Source organism: Chiroxiphia lanceolata, chromosome 7 (genome assembly GCF_009829145.1).
Source record: "Chiroxiphia lanceolata isolate bChiLan1 chromosome 7, bChiLan1.pri, whole genome shotgun sequence".
Classification (NCBI taxonomy): Eukaryota; Metazoa; Chordata; class Aves; order Passeriformes; family Pipridae; genus Chiroxiphia; species Chiroxiphia lanceolata.
Window position 1 is genome coordinate 31,868,046 of NC_045643.1, and position 20,932 is coordinate 31,888,977.

Consider the following 20,932-nt stretch of genomic DNA (forward strand, 5'->3'; position numbering starts at 1 on the left):
ATCGTGATAGCTTTCTGCACCCTTATATCAGCATTTGCAGCTTAAAATGGTGGCAAATCACCCTATTCCCACCCAGAAACAGGGGGACTGAGAAATCGCTGTGCCTGCAATAAGCTGGTGACAGGCAACACAGTGACACCACCACAGGCTCCCAACTGCTGTACCGGGTGATACCTAAATTACAAGGTGTTACACTGAGCACCTATGACACTACACTTCTGCACTGCCCTGGCTGCATGTGTTGCTGCCCTAGATCCTTGGCCTTTTCAATTATAACAAAATACCAAAAACTGTTGCAATATCTTTTTTATTTATCATGATCCAACCTCATATGCCACTGCAGGAGCCCTTCACACTGACCGGCAGCACGGGAGCAAGAGGCAGATTACATCCAGACAACCGGTGGCTATATTATGTAACACTTCTGAACAGGAAAATGGGATTTGGAGCTTTATCTTAATGTTCAGGGATTGGATGACTGGATTAAAGCTTTTTACCCACTGTTCTGTTGTGCCCCCCAAGATCGGTTTACACTGCAGAGGGTAAGGGGTGATTAGAGGAAAGGGTTATTTGCTCTAAGCTGTATGGCTTAGAAACAAGGGTTAATATGGACCATATCCAGCTTTACCACTTCAGTATCTCGTAAGAATGGAGAAACTTCTTTAAGGTTGATTTCTTCAAAGCCATAGCACGGTGAATTAGAATACAGCTCTTCTCTGAGCAGCAGGGCTACCCGTAGTTTCATTCATTTCCAAGAAAAATATTGACAAAATCTCCAACTGAATTTACACAACACATATCCCAAGGTGAAAACTTAGGTCCTAAGTCTCAACAGTAACAGCTACACATTTATGAGCACTTTCTAGTGGGAAGCTCTGTATTCTGGGAAACAGTCACAGTGTTTCGCATTTTCAAAGCACCTTTCATCGTATCATTTCACACTTGCATCACAAGTGTTCACTATCCAAAATGTACACTGTCCTGGGAGGCAGGTATCATTTCATTCAAGTACAGTTTCATTCAGCATCACAAGAGATAGAAGTTTGGTGCCCCCAAACTTCCAAACTTGACTGCAAGCACTAGCACAACTTCCAGGGACATAAGTGTATTTTGAAAGAAAAAGAGGAAAAATCTGGGGGCAAACAGCAGACGATAAATAGCTTTTATACATATCCCATATCATAAATCCAGGCACAAAAAGGTTACTCTTGGTCTGTGGCAAAATAATAAAACCCAAAATAAACTATAATGTTTCTCCCAGAATTAGACTCTTTAAAGTTTTTGAAAGACTCTTTGGGCATGCACCCAAAGAGGAGAAGAAAAAGTCAGTGTTATAGCTTTGAAATGGGATGAATGCACTCACAATCCTTTACTGCTTTATCTTCCAATTCCTGTTTCCAGAGGCTTTTTGCAGCCTCCAAGTTCGATGGTCCATGCTCAGGTGCCTGACTCCCAAGGTTATGGAGCACTAAAGCAAAGCAGAATCACAACAACTCAACACTTGGTATGGCTCAAACTTATACTGGGGTTCAAGATACCAACAGTGGATTCATAATGAACTCTCCAAGACAGTATACACAAATAATTATAACACAGACTGCAGTAGATCTGAGGTATCACTGTATGGTATGTTAAAGATACTCAATTAATTCCTTACATGCATAGAATTATTAATATTCACCAAAAGTCCTTCAGCAACAAAGGTCACCATGAAAATAATCCTAAAGTTCTAGCTAATGTTTTCCAGCCAACCCACACGAATACCCTGCAGCCTCTTCTTTTCCCAATATGCAAACTTACTGCCTCTTTTCCAACTTGATGGGATTGTTTGTCAATATTCTGTTTATGTAGTGATTTTTTTTAAAATCTAATCACTTTAAGAAAATGAAATATTCTTCTCTCCCTTCTTCCCCTCTGTATGGAAAGACACTGTCTCCATTTCAGAGACAGCCAATGAAAACTGCTGGTAGGTTTGTCAAATCACAGCAATTCAATGCTGTTTTAGAAAAATTGAAATAGAAAAATGGAAAATGGAGATAACAGTATTAATTTTCATCCACTTGATACTTATCCTATCTATTTAGACTTCAGAAAAATGCCTTCATTTCCCTCAATGTTCCAATAGCAATTCAATCTTGGATGAGGACTGAAGCCTTGCCACAATATAAATAAAACTTCCAGAAACACTGAAACCATCTGCTCTCCGAGAATTAAACTGGAACTGCTGAAGTACAAAAACACAGAAACAAAGTCTTTGGTGCCACGTAGCTGAAGAATTGAGCCTTCAAAAAAGCAGTGGCTGCTTTAAAGAGAAATAATGAAAGGTCCTACAACTTTGTACACTAGAAAAGATGGGATATTTCAGCAACTCTGACAGATTCAGAGCTCTGTGCCTCTGTACCAAGAGCCCTGGTTTAGAGATCCATAAAGGAACAGGCTTTCCTTGGTAAAAACAACTCACCCTCACCCAGATTAACCTCCTGGCAGTCTCCCCATCCTGTTTTTACTTAGAAGTTCTATACTTGAGGTGAACTTTTGGAGACTCCTAAATTTCATGCTTCACCAACATCAGAGAAGGCTGCATGCTGAATGCATTGCCTTTGGGCATTATCTTAAAAGTTGACTAACTTCTGATTTTTCCCAAATGATGTTAAATCTTGATAACAAAGAGCTGTTTCCAAACACTTCGAGGTAAGCTACAGACACCTCTAAGTCTCAGAAGACTGTAACATGATCAGAAAGTAGACGTATTTTTCTTAAATACTACTAAAAATCTTAATCTGTAAATGAATGAAGGGCTCATATGATAATGGCTAAGAAATTTTTTTTGGTAGCAAAAAGAGTCACATGGACAGGAATAACCACAAAAAACAGCACACAACAAAAAGGGAAAAAAAACCAAACTAAACACTTAGCAGTGTCACTGGTTCATCGAGGTCGACTTGCAAGAGACTTATTATTGAAAACACATTCGTAACATGAAACTGTTATCTCCATCATAACATTCCCTTTCTCCAATGGAACCTGATCAAAAAAAAAGACTTCATGCAAGGCAGGACAAAAACATTCAAAAGGCAGAATCTTTTCTCACATGGAAAAAAATCTACTAATATCATCTGGAAGTTTCTGTCCCAGTGAAACAAAAAAGTGAAGCCTTTGCTGATTAAGAAATACCTATTTCTATGCTTTCTGCAGGACCAGTGGAAACTGATGAAGGGCCCCTGAAGATATTTCAGAGTTACCACTGGTTAACTTGATGGGTTTGCAAAGCCTTCCAAAGCTTTCCAGTGTCCACTTAATTTAAAGGATTTACAATCTTGACATGTCTCTCTCCAGCAACTGGGGCTTTTCTAACCCGAAATGAAACACTGCCTATTCTATGCTTTGCACAGATAATTGTGAGCAACTTTGGTGACTTTAATTTTTGAAACTGTGGAGGAATCAGAGGGGCAAGTGTGACAACACATGATATAGGCTGATGAGTACAGAAATGAAAACACAAGACATGCAGGACAGCGTGTGTGTGTGCCTCTGTTTGTATCCATATAAAATATGCAAAAATTATGGACAACTATAAATCAGAATAATGAGTTGTTAGAGAAACTGAAACAAGCCTGACTTTTCTCAGGACAAAACAGTGCTGCAGCTTTACTACAATGAACTGAAGGCAACACACCATCTCTGTTGGTGAGGTTTCATTTGCTGTTAGATTTCAAAGACCATTCACTGATTCCTGAACAGTAAGTATATGTATCCAAAGGATAAGATAGTCATTCCAGAAGAAAGAGAATGGGTAACATTTTTAAAGGGCTGAAGGAGTTCATGCACTGAAACTATAAGTAACTGGAAAAAAGAAGGGGAAAAAATAAATCAATGAGTTACTGTAACCTAGAACTCTGCAGAAATGTATGCACAGATAATTTATGTAACGTATGTGTTTCACATTCCTGCTGTTCCGCACCACGCTGTAAAACCTGCTGTTATTACATGCTATACTGGCATGTCTATTACTTTCCAACAAGAAAATCATTACTTTGCTCTGCCTCTTGATCCTGTTGAGTTTTGTATAGCTCACCTGGCCATTTCAAAAACACAAGCTGAAAAATTGTCTATAAATCAGATACTTGACAGAAAAAGAAATATTCTGCACTACTTAGTACAGCAAGGGCTGTACTGCATCAAGTTCTACTGCCCACTTTTAAACAACGCCATCACTTAGAAAAAATTGCACTAATATAATGGTTCAATATTCAATATAATGAAGTGGGTTCAACAGTGTTCCACCAGTCACAAAAGAGACATTACCGTCTGTTGAGTGTGAATAAACTTCCCTTCGTCGTGATTTAAGCAACCTTCATTTTTAATCTGCATACATAAAACATTAAATGCTAGAAGCTTTAATTACTTTAAAAAACACTTGTTGAATAATTTAATCTCAAAGCACAGCGTTTTCCTCACCAAGAACCTCAAGAAACCCCTTAAGGGCAAAAGCCTCCCAGTAATTTGTCAGCTAAATCCAAGAGCCTTTGTAGAAACAATTAACTCATTTTTAATGACTAAGCATTGCTTCTACAAATACTTTTAAATACAGACTTTGTCCACCCATCATGTACAGGATCAGGAAGAGAGAGACAGTATAGCAAAACAGTGCTTTAGATTTGGTTCGATCTCAAAAGCAAGTCCCAGTATACCAAGACTTGCTGGGAGGAAAATACCTCCCTGAGCTGCAGAATAACTGATACACCAAACAGATGGAGTCACTCCACTAGAGCTAGGTGGACATTACTCATCTGGACAGCCAAACGTGTACCTGTTGAAGCTACAAAACAAGTGTTAATGTATTTTTGTGCCTGCTTTAACTGAACCACCATATTACATATTCACAAGGAAGACACATATCAAGTCGCTTTCACTGCAGTAGCCCGTGCAATAAAAAGGAAAAAAAAACCCACCAACTTTTATAGCAAGTGAGATGCAATATAATTAAAATTCTTGAGCTCTCAGGAAGAAAAGAGAAAAAAAAAAAAAGAAATAAAAAAGTTTGCATAATACTGACAGCCCGATCGAGGCCCTGGAATGGGAGTTAAGGCCAGGTCATGGATGAATGCTGACCACATGCAGCAAAATTACAGACTTTGAAATCCTTTTCTTAGTCACAGCTGCAGATTTCAGTCCCAAAAGTAAATATAGATTAAGTTTTGTCAAGTGCTGCATGGAAACCAGTAGAATTTCATATTTCAGTCTGCAGCTCTTCAGGAAAAGTTCTCTTTAGCTCAGATATAAGATAACACATTATTCCTTTGCTATTACAACAAAGATTTACAGTAGCTTATAAAAAGGAAAGGAGCAACTTTCTATCATTGTCAAGTAGCAGAAAGGGAAAAAAAAGAGAGATGATTCTAATAAAGGGGGGGGGGTTCTCACAGGAGTTCATTTATATCAACTAGCAACAACAGTAAAACTACTAGTAAATCATTGATTCAGCAAGACATCCCCATCACTTCATCTCCTGTAGATTACAAGCCATTACATTTCCCTGGGATACTACCTTTATCCAAGGACCAAAAATTTTTGCCTGGGCATCTTTCTGGAAACCATTTTTTGTTCAAAGACATCAAAAGGGAAAGAGTTCAAAACTTACCTCAGCATTTTTAGTCCAAGGGTTAAACTCCCTGACTTAAAAAATATGCTCCTTATTTCACTTTCTTTTCTTTTTTTTTCATTTTTTGTACCTATCGTTTCTCGTTATGATTTGTGCAAGATAGGACATCCAAATGCAACACAGACCAGCACCTGGAAGGCACTTCTGTTCCTACACTATGTCCGTTTTCTCCCTTAACTGGTCAAAGTCAGAGATTTCCAGCTCATCCAACCCTCCTATTTATGTATCTTGTTTCCACCAAGCTCAGGCCAGCACATATTTCTGATGGTGAATGTGGTGAAGTCCTGTTTTTAATGGAAATCCACTACAGTAAAATAGATAATGCCATTCCCCTCATTAAGGGAAGTCGTTTCCATGTAAATGTGACTATGGCTCATTACTCCATAGTGTACTTGTGCAACACAGGCAGGCAAGAAAAAAAAAAAAAAAAAGCTGTTTTTCTCCAGTATTTTGCAATTTGCTAACAATTTTGTGTGTTGCTTCTCTTCTCCTTATTACCAGTGCAAGTTCAAGTTCCTAGAAATGATGGAAAGACTCACAGTGGTATGAAAGCAACACTCAGTCTGGGTCCTGAGCATCCATAGATCACTCAAAAATAGGTGAGTGGTTAAGAGTCTGTCCTGCTCAGTTGAGTCACATGGGATTGTGCAGGCAGTGAGAACAGCCAGGAATTTACAGCCCATATCTGCTGGGGTCAGACAAACAGGGAATACTAATTCTACCCAAAACCATAGACTTATTTTTATAAAATGCTGCTTTAAAGTTAGCACAGTTCACCACTTTTGAGCCAGTCCTTGAAAGCTATACTCGAACATACCCAACATAAAAAAGTATGCCCTTTATTTAAAATTTAAGGGTATTTTCTAGAATAATGGATGGAGAATGCATCGTACAAGAAAATCAGTTTAAACTAATTTTCTAATATAGTCTTTTTTTTTCAGGACTTCACAAATTTTCTCATGTGAAACTCCAAGCACAGAAGAAATTTGTACTGAGATAAAGAGAAAATCTTCCACTTGGAACTTCCAGGCTGCATAGATGTTCTCGAGGGTGAGTATTAACAAACTGCCATAACCCCTCAGCAGGAATAGCACATGTGTTAGCACAGTGGAGCTGCTCCACTGACAGAGCAAACCCAGTCTTACGGAAGTGTGACACTTTGGGAGCAGTAACTGCACCTTAAATGACAACCACTGTGATCACTGTTTCATTGTCTCAGGTTCCTGCCTTCAGGGCAGAAATCCCAAACCTCAGCAAACCACCAATAACACCACCTTCCTGCAACTCCTCTGGATTGTGAGCATACTCCTAAATCTAAATATTAGTGTTTTCCTCACACAAATTCACATGTATCAGTGAGTTTAGACTCATGTTGATTACCAACCACTGTCTTACTAACAGACCACCATATGTGTACCTCTCTATTATATTGCTTGATAACACTTTGAAAAGGCAGCCAGGTTTTCCCAAGTGTTAACTAATCTCAAATACAGTGCAGGTATTTTTGTCCATCACAGGCAACTCTGACATTTCAAATTCCTGGAACAACACACCTCAAACTCTAATTATACTTCTGAAATTGCAGACTTAAGGACCCACCTAAGTCACACAAAAATTTTGCAACCAACCAAGAACAAGGGCTTTTAATCTCCAATTTACTAATCCCCATCCTCTCCCAAGGTAGTGGCACTCTTTCAGATACATCCACCTATTTAGTACTAGAAAAAAAAATCTCAGTTACAGAAGATCATATGATCTATAAACCTCCAGAAATACTTCTTTTCTTTCCTTCTGTCTGTTCTCTCTCCCACACTCAGCATTCTGAGCAGTCCTCACAAGCATCTCTCTAGTGAAACTGAGACCTCTTCACCACCTGCAACCCATTCATTTGTGTCAGTGTATTTCCATCTTGACTGGGGAGGCAACAAAGGCTGGTATTTTTGAAAAATAGCAACCAAATACTTCCAAACATGTAAGAAACAAATCTAATGTTGCAATAAAAAAAAAAAAAAAAAAAACAAGTCATGCAAGGTAGTTGTATCAGGCCTAAAACAAGTGAAAAACAAACTAAAATCATATACTTGCTTTTAAATACATGCATTTATGCATCACTTTCTGTGTTTGTTAAAGCTGTGTAACAGTGAGAGAGCAGCAGAACTGGAGAGAGAAGCCACATGTGCTAAGGACCTGATTTCCACGAGTTCTGTGTTTCTGGGGGTTACATGGACCAGTTCTAATCTGATCCTGGGCACCACATACCCACGGACAGCTGGAGCACCCCAAGGGTGCTCCTGGAGCACATCAGCTTGCTTAGTTTCATCCTAAAGGAACCCAGTTCTGAAACACTCTGAAGCTGCTCCGGGGTGCAAGCCAAAGTTCAGCAGGGATGATCAGGATTTGTTTCACTGGTATGTTTTTGATACAAACTGAAATGCTACTGTGGGCTTGCCCAGGAGTTATGGCACTGCAATACTGAATGCACAGCAGGCCAAGGGACTGCCAAAGGACATAATTCCATGCAAACACTTGCAGAATATTATTCCAGTGGAAGCATTCCCTCATCTAGAGGTGAGCAATAAGCAAACTCATTCAGGATCTCTCCTGCCCCACTGCAGGGGAGGTGTGACAAGAACACCTGACAAAAAGAAATGGAATAGGTAATCAAGAGAATTACAACTCTGTAAGTTACAGTATCTTAAAAGATATTAACAGCAACATTTATTTACTTTACCCTTTCAATGCATTACTTTGGCAGAAACTATTCTTCCTTTTAAGAGGGAAGAGAAAATGTCCTTTACTGAAGCACCATTTCATCCCAGGAAAGTCCACTTTGCTGGACCCTGTGAGATGAAGAAAAGCAAAAGCTGGCATTTCATTGCATTCGTCTCGCTTACATTTTAGACAGGAATTTATTCCCACTCAGAAATAAGGCAAGATCTAAGACGAATGTACTTGACTGTTTGTTTCCTAGACACAAATAATATATTTAATAAAGGAAAACCTGAATGAGGCAAAGGATAAAGAGGAAAACTCACAAAGTTTTGAGGGGGAGACCTGAGTTTGTTGGTTTTTGGAGGGGTTTTTTTGGTTGGTTGGTGCTTTTTTGCTTTGTTTTGCTTTGTTGTTATTTTGGTGGTTCGTTGGGTTTAGAACAAAAAGATCCAGCCCAATCTGAACCCCCAGACAGGCTGGATACCATATTTTTACGGTATCCATAAATCCACACCATATTATTTTTACCCTAAGTAAAAACAATTCAGAAAAGAAGTCAGAATAAGAGAAGTAACCAGATTTCAAGAAAAGGACATTTTCAGTGAAGTAGCTTACTTTTTCTTTAAACATTGAATAACATGATATATGACCCTGCATATGCTTCTTTCAGAAATTATCTATCATACAGTTGGATTTGATGATGTTAATGATGATTCTAAATGATTCTATGATTCTATGATCTCTCCATATGTGTTGTATGAAGTGAGACAGCTATAGCAGACTCCTTTGTTGGTGTATAGGATGCAAGCAAAGTAAAATGACATCTCCTGATCTGATGCACAAGGCTATGCTGCTCACAGAGTTAGTACACTAAAGCAATTTCTCCTGGAGTTTTTCCTGTTCTTGAATAAGCAGGGGGTTTCTAAGTTACAGATAACTATAGCAGGAGAAAGAAAGGAAAGACCCTCCTTTTCCTAAATTCTTGTACAAAGATCAAGCCCTCTACCATGAAATCCAAAACATTCTGCTAGTGTCTGTTTATGGTTAGACTATAAATAGAGACCAGAAGTGAGAACACAGATTTCTTGACATATTAATATGTATTTCAAATGGATTACTCAATTTTCATTTTCTGACCAGTGCATTCTTTAAACTGCAAGCTTACTGTATAATAATATCATTAATGTTAGAGACAGGAAATTAAAAGTGCGAAGTTATGCGAACAAAATAAAATTCTATCAAATGCCTGTCTGTTTTCCATTTTTTCCACTAAGGACACCATTCAAGCAGCTGACACAGATGATCACGACCCTCCTGCTTACCATGACTCTACTCTCTTCCATGACCTTAAAACTAAAGGTTTCCCAGTACCTAATGAAACCAGTGATTACAACGGAAGCATCCAAACACACAAATCCATTATATATGTATATATTACTGTTTTTTGTTCTGAGACTCCTCTTTTGCTGTTGGCAAATGCCAGGCATACATTTACATGAGACAACATTCTTCAAATGATTAGCAATGGGGAAATAAAAGTGAGAAAACAGATGACATGATGTCGCTTAGCTTATAAGGAGAAATAGGACATTGGTAAAGGCAGAAGGGCTGTTGGAAAAAGATTTTTAGGAAAACTCTGTGTATATTATATGAAAGATGAGAAGCTGGGGGAAAAAGGTACAGAAGAGAAACACAGAATGGTTTGGGGTGGAAGGGACCTTAAAAACCACCTAGTTCCAACCTTGCACTAGACCAGGTTGCTCAAAGCTTCATCCAGCCTGGCCTTGAACACTTTTAGGGTGGAACATCAACAACTTCTTTGGGCAACCTGTTCTATCACATGGAATCACAGAGAGACTCACATGAAAATATAAAAAACTTGAAGGTAAAAAGAAGTGAGAGAGCTCTGAAACACAAGAAAATGTATATACTATGCATAGGTATAAACTCCATCTTTCTTCTAACAGGTGAGCAAACAACTTGCATAAAGTGACACTGCCTTCAGGAAACTTTTCAAAGTCTCACACATAATTTTAGCATTATAGTTCTGTCCTTCTGAATTTGAAAACATTCCACAACACTGAAAAATTACTACCAAAAACCTTGGAGGCCTGTGACAACATTTTGATAACTGCCTTTCATACATCTCAAGAACTGCAGCTCAATCCATTTTACTGTATACTAAAGGCCTTTTTCCCCCAAGATACAATAAAAATTATTACAGTACAAATTACATGATTAGTCCTGCAGACAATATTCACATAAGCAGTCCTACTTACTTCAGAGAGAAAATCAAGCTAAATAAGCAACTTAGGAAGGCACCAAGATATAGCAATACTTTCAGCCACCTCAGGGACCAAAAGGTAACATATCTTTGATGTGCTACAATACAAGGAATCTCTGTACTGAAAAAAAAAAAAAACAAAAACCTTCTGCAACTAATGTCCTTGAATTAGAGCTACCCACCCATTTCGAAGTCTTCTGACATTGTGGGCTTCTTACCGCAAGATTTAAACTTATATTTACGCTTTATAACACCTAATACAGTTATTTGTGCCCTAGAACAAGAAGGCCCTTGACTAAACTTTTCAGTAGGATCTTTTTTGTGTTGCTATTTGCACCAGGATACTGCACTGTTCTTCACAAATAAGGTGGGAATTGCTAAAAGGGCATATCCAACAAGAACTACCAAGAAATCTTCTTGAACTGCACTGTTTTCAAATCAGGTCACCCAATTTTTATAAGCATTTTGTGTTTATTTACAATTCTCATTAGACAATTCGTTTTAAACAGCTCTTCTGTAAGACTCAAAACTGCAGTACACCATTACTCCTAATTAAGTGCACTTGGGCTCAAATCCTTGCCCTGAAAGACTCCCCTGATATATATTAAATGCTTTGATTTAACCAGCCTCTGAGGTCTTAGGATGGGAAGGGAGGAAAGCAGGTCAGCAGCCTCTGCACTGTCAGGAACAGAGAGAATAAACATGGGCAACGAATAATCAGTCGCGCTGGCACTGTTTGATTTACTTTCTTGCACTTGCCCAGCATTTCAAAAAAGTTTAATGGTTTTTTCCACTGGCATTTGGAGTTCTCTTCATATTCTCAAAAATAAAACTCTCATATTTGCCCAGTTTGTTTTCTGAAAAGCTACAAAATGTGGGTTTTTTCCTCCCCAAAGCAGTGCAAATTGCAAATATTGTCCCAGGTAGCCTAAAATAACCCCCAAAAGCATTCAAAGAATCATTATTTTCCTTAAATTATCACATTGTTTAATACTTCCTAATTGATTTTCTGAGGCAATATCCTCCAAATGCCATAGGGCTTTTATCTTATCTGTTTTATCTTAGAATGGGTCAAAACTATTTACAGATTCTCTACATAAATAATACATAATAAGTTTTGTGGCTGTTGCCAGCAGTGTTAAGAAAGATTAGAAAAGGTCTTTTAGCTTCAGCCTCAGATCTGTAGGTCATCCCATGTCCTTCCTAATGGATAAATACAGTAATTTATCATCATCAGTCACCATCAGCATTGTTCTTTTTACTATCCTATATTCATGAACATTATTCGATGCAGCTGAGTGGAGCGTAAAAGAAGTGCATGATTAAAGTGGAAAGGGACAGAGTTTGAGACATCTGAGATTTTGTGAGTAATGCATTGACCTGAAATACGATACAGGTCTTATATGAGTTACAAAGACAGCATCAACAAATTACAGGTCCCTGCTGGCAGGACAAGGCAGGTGTAGCAGCAGGTGAGCCTACTTATGTTTTCTGGTGTAATGTTAAAGAAAGCATAATATGTGAAGTACAGTCTTGCACACCTACAATTCCTTCCGTATGTCAGGCACATTTCAAAGCTCTGTTAGTTTCAAAAAACCCCACAACAGAACACAACAACAACATAAACTATGACACCCCTCCAGGCATCTTACAGTATTCATCCTTATTAGCACTATGGGAAGAAAGTCTGTGTTCACATTTGTGACTCAGTAACACATGCATGTAAACTCTGAATGCCCCCAAGTTATTAAAAAATGCTAAAATGATGGCTTTCCAATTCAAGAATAACATCAAACAACATCTCTGCTTGCTTAAAGAGTTCCTCCCTCTCGTTAATTATCAAAAACAGCTTGCCTGAAGCAATTCTTTCAGTTGGAAGACGCTGTAAAGAAGCACTGACAGTATTTTTTAAAACAGCTAATACAATATGCATGTTCAATATCTGTAACCTACAGCATGCCTGCAATTCACTTTAACACAGAAGAGCCAAAAAGATTGCTCTGTTTCACAGTTTTTCATTTACTGCATTAAGTAATCCCTTTAATTCACCTGCAAGTGGAGGCCTCTAAATGCTGAAAAAATCAGGTGCTGTATTATGCTGCACAGATTCCCACATGCTGTTCTGCAGGCAAGACACACTGCAAAAAGGCATGGGAACCATGAGGGGAGGGGACCAGGAGCAAAAGAGCATCAGCATGATTCCCTTGCCCTGCATCCACTGGCAGAGACTTCATGGTTGTGCTCCTGGCTGGTTCCCAGGGCAGAGGGTGGATAAAGCACTGGAAAGCTCTTGGTAAATTTTTCTGCATTAGGAAAGTGACTTTCTGAAGAGACACACATCACTCTGAATTTGAGATACACAGAGAAATACTGGCTATGAAGCCACTTAAAAACGTGTATGACTGTGCCCTCAAGCTACCCCAGACCCTGTACACACACAGACTAGTTACAAGGTGTCATACACAGTAGTGATGCTTCTCAATTAACATGAGAAGCATTTTACTGAAAAACAAGATTCTACTCACCCCTGTTCCACAGAGCTCAGAGCAGAAGACTAAAAATGCAATGAAGATAGAAGGCAAGCTCCAGGCTTTTTGTGCTAATCACCACAATCGGGCACACGACTGAACTACACCGAAACAGTCACAAGGCAAAGAGAAAATGAATTAAGGCCACATGTAATATATGAAAGACTACTTGTCCTGTGCTTTTCTCTAGAACTTGAATCCTGAACAATATTCCAGACTACTACAGTTAATACATTTTCATATAAGCTTCTTGTGCTACTGCTCATACAGTCAACAGATATCACAAGTCTGTAATCCTTCCTCCGGGATTCAGCACAGATACAGTATGGCATCTATATAGAGTAAGAAATAGAATTTAAAAGTTAAAGCTAAGATTCAAATGATAGCTCTTTAAGAAATATTGCGGGCATAATAATATAACCTTATTTCACCGCTTTTATTGGCATTTTTTACCTGCTGTTTCTGATGTTGTGTTGAACCTTGCAAGCCAGTATGTTGGACAGAGTGCCACAATAAAATAAGTTAAAACTTCTGTTAGATTGGTAAGCAGGTAAAATGCAAATTCACTTTAGATTAAGTGCTAGAACAGAACTTAACTGACCCCAACTCTTAACACAAACGAGAGCAGGGGACAAAGTCTTGACCACCCAACTAAATCTTTCAAGTTACTGGAACTGTTGTGCGTATATGATTAAGAGTTCAAGTTTCTCCCTGACCTATCAAACCCAAAATGACCTGAGAGGGGCAGGGGAGAGCCCTTTCACCTTGATGAAACCTCATTAAGGTGAACACTGCTCTGGACAGACACAGAAATCCATCAGTGTTTTTCCCACTGCAAGATCAGAGTCTTTTTTGGGGGGGAAAAACAAGTAAAGCAATGAAGGAAGACATAAAATCATAAATTATTTTGGCCTAAGTCATTGGAAAATAAAACTCAGACTGTTTCCTTGTTCAGATGTACTTTTAGAATGTGTCAGTTATCTGCTGACCACAGAAACTGGTCCTGAGACAGAGAAAAATTCAACGCCTTAAATCAAGACAGTCAAGCAAACAGCAGTCAATTGCCCTTGTTTGTATCCTGAGCATGGAATTTAAATGTTTACCAAATAATGTCCTTATTTAGTACAACACAGTGCAGTCTGATTTCATTTGTCCTTACCTGTTTTAAGCAGAACCTAGTAGATTCTAAAACAACATACAGTAAAAAAACAAACAAACAACAACCCAATTTTTTTTCTATTTTAAAATCAATTTTAAAAAGACATCAGGTTGGGAGAGTAAAAAAGGCTCAGGAGAAAATGATTATAAATTTCAAAGGTCTGTCTTCCACACACACAAAGATCAGCAAGTAGCACCAGGTGGTGTAGATCATCTGGTTTTTTTGTAAACAGACTGAAGCCTCACAAAGGTAATGCCTAGAGGAATTATCTTACTTTTTCATCTGCAAAGACAGCAACATTCATCAAACAGCTAGTCATACAGGGACATTATATTTCTCAAATAGGTTGTGTCCAGTGACTACCAAATGGTTGTGCCTTCTAAAAAGGATCACTAAACATCATTGTCCACCACCGCGGGACAGTTCTTAAAAACTACAAGATGAAAAATATTCATTTTTGTACTCTGTAAGTGGAACTAAGGGAGCCACATTCATTCCTGTCACAGCACTCAAGTGACAGAAGTCTGAGCACTTTGATAGAGCTTTCCAGAAATTAGGAGAAATACAAGTAATTACAGCTATTTTCCTTTCTAGTAATTTACAGCTATTTTCTTTTCTACACATATATCATCTGAACATAAACCTGTAGTTTTTGCAGTAAATATGACTAATTATTTAGCAATGAGTTGAGAATAAATCTGGCTAATTTATCAAACCAATCAGCAAAACATCAATAGCACTGTTAATGGAAGTTCTTATTAGATGCCTTGGAAAAAATACCATTAGAGGAAGTGTTGGACACGAAGTTGTATCCAACTTATTTTTGGCTGATGGCTACGGACGCTTCAGTCAGTCAATCCAAACTTTTGTTTTAAAGTGGAGAGTCCCAGCTCAGGTCAAAAGCCTATAAATTTATCAGAAATGCACCAACTTTGGTATGACTATTCTCAGAGGTATCGCTACAACCAGACTTTGAAATCAAGAAAGAGATTTGCACTTAGAAAAACTTCATGTAATTCCTTATTCTTTTTAGGACTTTCCACTTCTCTACCAGAAAAAGATCTGCTGCTCCTGCTACACCAGGAAACTCTTCTCAGGTCCCAGGCGCCTTCTTATTAAAAATAAATAAATAAACTACAGGTGTCACAGGTAGTGACACTACAAATCTACACAAGCTCACTAAGCAAAATGCAAAGTTAAACATGAGTACTCAGACAGAGTTGGATTTATTGAAGGCCCTAAGGAGGCTGCATTTTCCACATAGGCCAGCCTGTGACAGTGCTATAGGGTATGGAAAAGCAGGGTGAACATATGAACCTCTGTTTGTTCTTCTCCCCATGCCCACCACAGCACCCACCACAGCTGCAACTCTCAAACTGCAAAAACCCAACAAAAAGCTTTGAAACTATAATAACTCTCTGTTAAGATCCCATCCACACCACACTGCTGCACAAAGAATGGTTTCCAGCACAAACCTGGAGTCAGATACAGCTTGTGGTCAAGCCCTAGGTAGCTACAGCCATGTGGATCTTGGCTGCTGTATGGGTGGCCTTGGTGTTCACAGAGACCCACAACCCTGGCCTTGCTCTGCATGGATTCAGGCCTGCATCCTTATTATTGGCATTTAAAGCTATAGAAAGACTTGCCATCCACTGAAAGTAACATTTTCTATGCCATGATGTTACACACCGAATGATGCCCCCAGCACCTAAGACAACAGGCAATCACAGTTGATTCAATATCAACTTTAATCAAGAAAAGCAAACTTGGTATGGAAAAACCTAATGCAAATATATAGGACTTCACATCTATAGGCCCATGGTCAGACCAGTGCATGCCTTATCCACCAGTAAGAGAAAGGTTGAGAACCCCAGAGTACTCAGGTAATAATATTTCTATATTTAGGATAAATTCCTAGTATTTAGTGTGTTTTAAATTGATAACTTACTTCTGTTCCTCATTATGACCTAAAAAAGCAGTCAAACTGGTAATTTTTGTCACACAATATTAAGTCTGCTTTGAAAAGACTTCCACCTCCAAGAACAATTGCCAATTCAACATGTCTGAACTGAATATGAAGAAATAGAGATTAGTTAAGTACTTTTTATTACATCTAAATGCAGTATCCCTCTAAAGCAAAACAATGTCCCTGAAATTTATGAGCTCTGTGAACCTTTGAGACTATTTAAAATGATCTTGACTTTTCCATAAATTCTACTATTTGCATGAAATTTAAGCACTGAGGGAAGTTACAGATCTATTTCAGGTAATGTAACTTAGGCAATTAATTTATTCAAGAAGGCTTCCCAAACTCAAATATATTATTTTATCAGCATTACATGAAAGTGTGCCATAATGCATACATTTTTCAGCAAAAAACATACATCTCTAAACTTATTTGAATGAGTGGGTTCACTGATACTGGATGGATTACTCAGAGCTTAATGTGCAGCCTGGGTGTGTGTGCAGGACTGGATACTCAGACCCGGGCTTCCTAAGGCATAACTGTGCCCCAGCAGCTTTCACTGCTGGCGTTTTTCACCCAATATGAGAGTACCGGAGGAAAATTAAGCTCTGTGGATGGATGGATGTAGTGCGAATGAAAATGCGAAATGCGGTTGACCGCGTCCTGAGAGCCCGTTCAGCGTGCCGGAGTTCCGAACAGAAAACGGTGCGCACGGACAACATAAAAAAAAAAAAAAAAAAAAAAAAAAAAAAAAAAAAAACAAAAACCACCCCACACCTCAATCTGAGAGTACCGCTGGAGTTCGTGCATTTTAATGTGTCTGGGCGCGAGAGAGAGCTGAGCGATGCCTCGGGGGCCTCACCCGCCGGGAACCGGGGGAAGGTGAGCGGCCCCCGCCCCGCACTCGGTACCGGAGGGTCCCCCCGGGGCCAGCCCCGTCCCTCCCGCTGCGTTCGCCCTGTCGCCCCGGAGCACCAGACACAGCGATCTGGTAATGAAAACTTCGATTTTGTGATGATGACAGCCAAGTTCGGCTGCTCCCCGGTACCATCCTTTCCGTGCGGACCCGCCCGAGACTCGACAGCGAGCCGGTACTGAGCGACACCGGCACCGAGCGATATCGGTGCCCCGCCAGCCCGCGGGGCGGCACCGTCGGGCCAAGGGACGTGACTGCTGCCCAGGCACTGCCAAAATCCTCCCGGGAAACCCCCCTCCCCGGCCTCCTGGGACCGCTCCCTCCGCGCCTTAAGTGGATCGGGGGCGATGCGGAGCGCGGTCCCGCGGCGCCGCCGCCACCAAGTGCACCGCCCCACCGGCAGCTCCGACCCCATCCCCCGGTGCCCCCGCTGCTCCCCGCGCTGGGCAGCCCCAGCCAGAGCAGGATCTCGTCTCCCCACGACGCAACTCGCGGGGAAGCGGAGCGAAAACTACTGCGGGACCCGCTGCCGCCGGGGGCCGGGGCTGTCGGATGATGAGCAACATCCCAGCCTCGAGGCGGGGCCGGACAAGGCTGAGTCCTCTCCGGGTGGCCCCAGCGCATCTCAGAGACGGCTCCGCGAGGCTCCCTTTTCCCCTGGCCGAGTCGTCCCGAGAGCGCCCGTGTCCCCCGTCCGTCCCCCCGCCCCACACTTTTCCCCAGTTCCGCACAACTTCTGCGGGACGGCGGCCGCCCCCCGCCCCGTCCATCCCCGGTCCCTCCCGCCGCGGGTCGCACCTGGTCGGGCTGCGGCGGCGGCGGGTTCCCCCTGCCGCCCGGGTGCGCCGGCTGCTCCTTCATGGCTGTCATCGCAGAGGCTCGGCTCGGCGCCTCTCACTACTGGTGCTGCGGCCCCGGGCACCCCTCCCTCGGCGCCAGCCGCATGACACCAGCCTCCCCTGGAAGTGGCGCGGCGGAGGAGGAGGAGGAGGAGGAGAAAGAGGGAGGACGGGCGGGCGGGGGGCGCGGAGCTGCCGCCGCGGCAGCGCCGCTACCGCAGTGCCCCGGTGGCCCCGCAGTGCTCAGGGGGCGCCCGGCCCCGCCGTGCCCCGCATCGCCGGGGGCGGCCCCGCAGCACCGCCGGGCGCGGCCGCGGAGCGCCCCGCGCAGGGCACGCTGTGCCCGCCCGCCCCGCTCCGCTCCCCCCGCCCCGCCCGCCGTGGGCCGGCCCGCCGCTGCCAGCAGGTGTCACAGCCGCTCCCGCCGGCCCGGGAGAGACCATCCGCGCCCCCGCCGCGGGGGCGGCGGGGCCGGGCTGCGGCGGGGCCGCGCCGCCGATACTGCCCCGCAGATACCGCCCCGCTACTGCCCCGCGGGTCCCCGGGCGCTGCTGCCCAGCCAGAGGCTGGGAGGAGCCGCGATGGGGGGTAAAGGGAAGGACCGTGTGAAGGGAACCCCGCTACGCTGTTGGTTTACTGTAACGCTGCTGGTCCCGCACAGCTGCCCTGGCAGGGCAGGAGCTGTCCCGCCGCTGTCCAGCGCCGCCGCCGTCCAGCCCTGTCGCGGCGTTTCAGCAGCGAGCGGCCAGAGGCGCATCTTCCCATCTGTAGGGGAACGGCCCCGGCCTAGCAAGCTCGTCATGGGGCATCACAACCCAAATTTGCACCAAGGCATTCACCTCGGGAATCCTGAGGCTGTGAAAGGGATCCCAAGTACCGGTTTTAGCAAAACTCAGCAAAGGAGGCCCTAAAAAGGAGAACTTGAGGAGACCATAGAGACACCCCGTGTTCAAAAGCTAAACCATCAGGGGGTTTAAAAGGTTGGGGGTTTTTTTAAAGGATGAATAAAGGAGACTATCTGAAATTGGCTTCTAATCAGCAAGAAAAAAACAGTTGAACCTGTGAAGGCAGATGTTGACTCAAGGCACCATGAACATGGCCTTTGTAAGAAATTGAACCTCAAACCCAAGCAGGTGAAACACTAAGACTTGGGTTGGCCTGCTTGTTAATTCAGATAGATTTCATGTCGCAGTGCTCAGTAGAATCACAGAACACAGGGCTGTCGCAGGGATGGGAATGCATGGCTGGCAGGAGAGAGAGCCCCAGCACTGTCTTAGTCAGCCTGGGTCTCGAGAGGCTGCAAGGTAGAAGGAAAGCTGTCAGCACATAGTAAGAGGAGTGTTTGATCATTTTTAGTATGTTTTGTATCAAACCTCACAAGAAAGGTCAGTTCTGACTGGAGGGTGAGCGTAATTAATAGCAGTGACAAAGATCTAAGATTTTAGCCTACCGTGGGAACTAGTTAGAAAGTTCTAGTTGGACTCTAGTTAGTTCTAGTTAGACTCCTCCACCAGTCAAGACACAATTTCTCTTGAAGCTGCAATAAAATTTTTAGAAAAAACCCCCCAAACAAATGAACACCTAGACAAAAACTAGATGACAACTAATAGTTGCCATTAATTTGTCAAGACTTCATCATGTTGAACAAGCCTAATTTCTTTCTTTAATGGGTTAACTAGCCTGTCAATAGGAGAGCAGTGGATGTCACCTAAATTGACTCAGAAGGGCTTCCAGCACTGTCTTCCAGGACAGTTTCATCTGGTAGAGAACAAAATAATCTGTATAGAACTAAAACAGCATCTACAAAACTATCTTTCCTGCTTCATTTTCATTTGCCCTTGGCAGTACTGGCAGGGCAGCTGTTGAATAGAAGAGCCAAGGCCAAGGAATGCACAGCAACGCAGACACATAACAAGGAGAATCACAGGTGTGGCAAGCAAGTGGTCTAAAGGAAAACTGAAAATGCCTTGGATCAGTTAGTCTTAAAGAAAGAAAACTGAGAGCAGATAGGGAAACAATGTTCAAATTTTTAAAAGATGCCTAAATGCCTATCTGGAGCAATACAAGTACAGTTGGTGCTTCCTAGAGTAGGAGAATTGTCTAAATTAACTGACTCAATCTCTTTTTGTTGCTGATTTTATGATTCCTTTCCAGCATGACACTAAGGACCACCTGCAGGACCCTGCATGAGACCCAGCTACAAGATTGTTCATGCCTACACAGTTGCTTTCTCTCAGATCAGGAATCAGCAATTCCTGCGCTTCTCTTCACACCATCTCTGCTCTTACCTTTCCATTGCATACCTATTTTCTCTCCTATAATTTATTATTTCCCTAATTTCTGTACCCCTGCTGTTGTCAGCCCTGTCCCTTTACCTCTTTGCCCTCTGCTAGTGTTTATTTTTGTTTAATAATTGCATATGCACAGAAAAAGTAAAGAGGGCAACCAAGATGGCATCTTATGTACCCCCACACCTATTGCTCTGCTTTACCTCCATAGACCAGCCTTTACTGCCAACCCTGCCTTTGCCTTGGCTGTGTTCTGTAGGGCTTGGGATCTTATTTTTTCTGGGCAATGCATAACACAGGGAGACTTAGGTTTTGCCTGTGGCCTCTAGATGCTATAGTAATACAAATAATAATCTTAGAAGCAGACATGTTCTGATTCATGCTGTTTATGGCACAGGTCTCTTGAAACTCAACTAATTATTGAGCTGCCATCAAAGCTGAAGAATTCTAATGATTTAGGGTTTGAATGGGCATGTTTCAATAGAGATTACTTTCAGCTTGTTTTCAATGAGATCCATGGTGATGGAGTTCCACTATTAATCAAGAAGAAAAAAACATTAGCAGTCAGTTTAGCTGAA

At 41.8% G+C, this 20,932-nt stretch overlaps 1 protein-coding gene across 1 annotated transcript in view; it reads right to left on the minus strand.

Moving 5' to 3' along the window:
- DPP10 (dipeptidyl peptidase like 10) overlaps positions 1-18,241 on the minus strand; it is a 265,286-nt gene extending 247,045 nt beyond the window's left edge. Inside the window, 1 exon segment of the mRNA XM_032693535.1 lies at positions 18,026-18,241. Within this exon segment, the coding sequence (XP_032549426.1) occupies positions 18,026-18,097 (72 nt within the window). The 5' untranslated portion in view covers positions 18,098-18,241.
- Between the last annotated feature and the right edge of the window lie 2,691 nt (positions 18,242-20,932).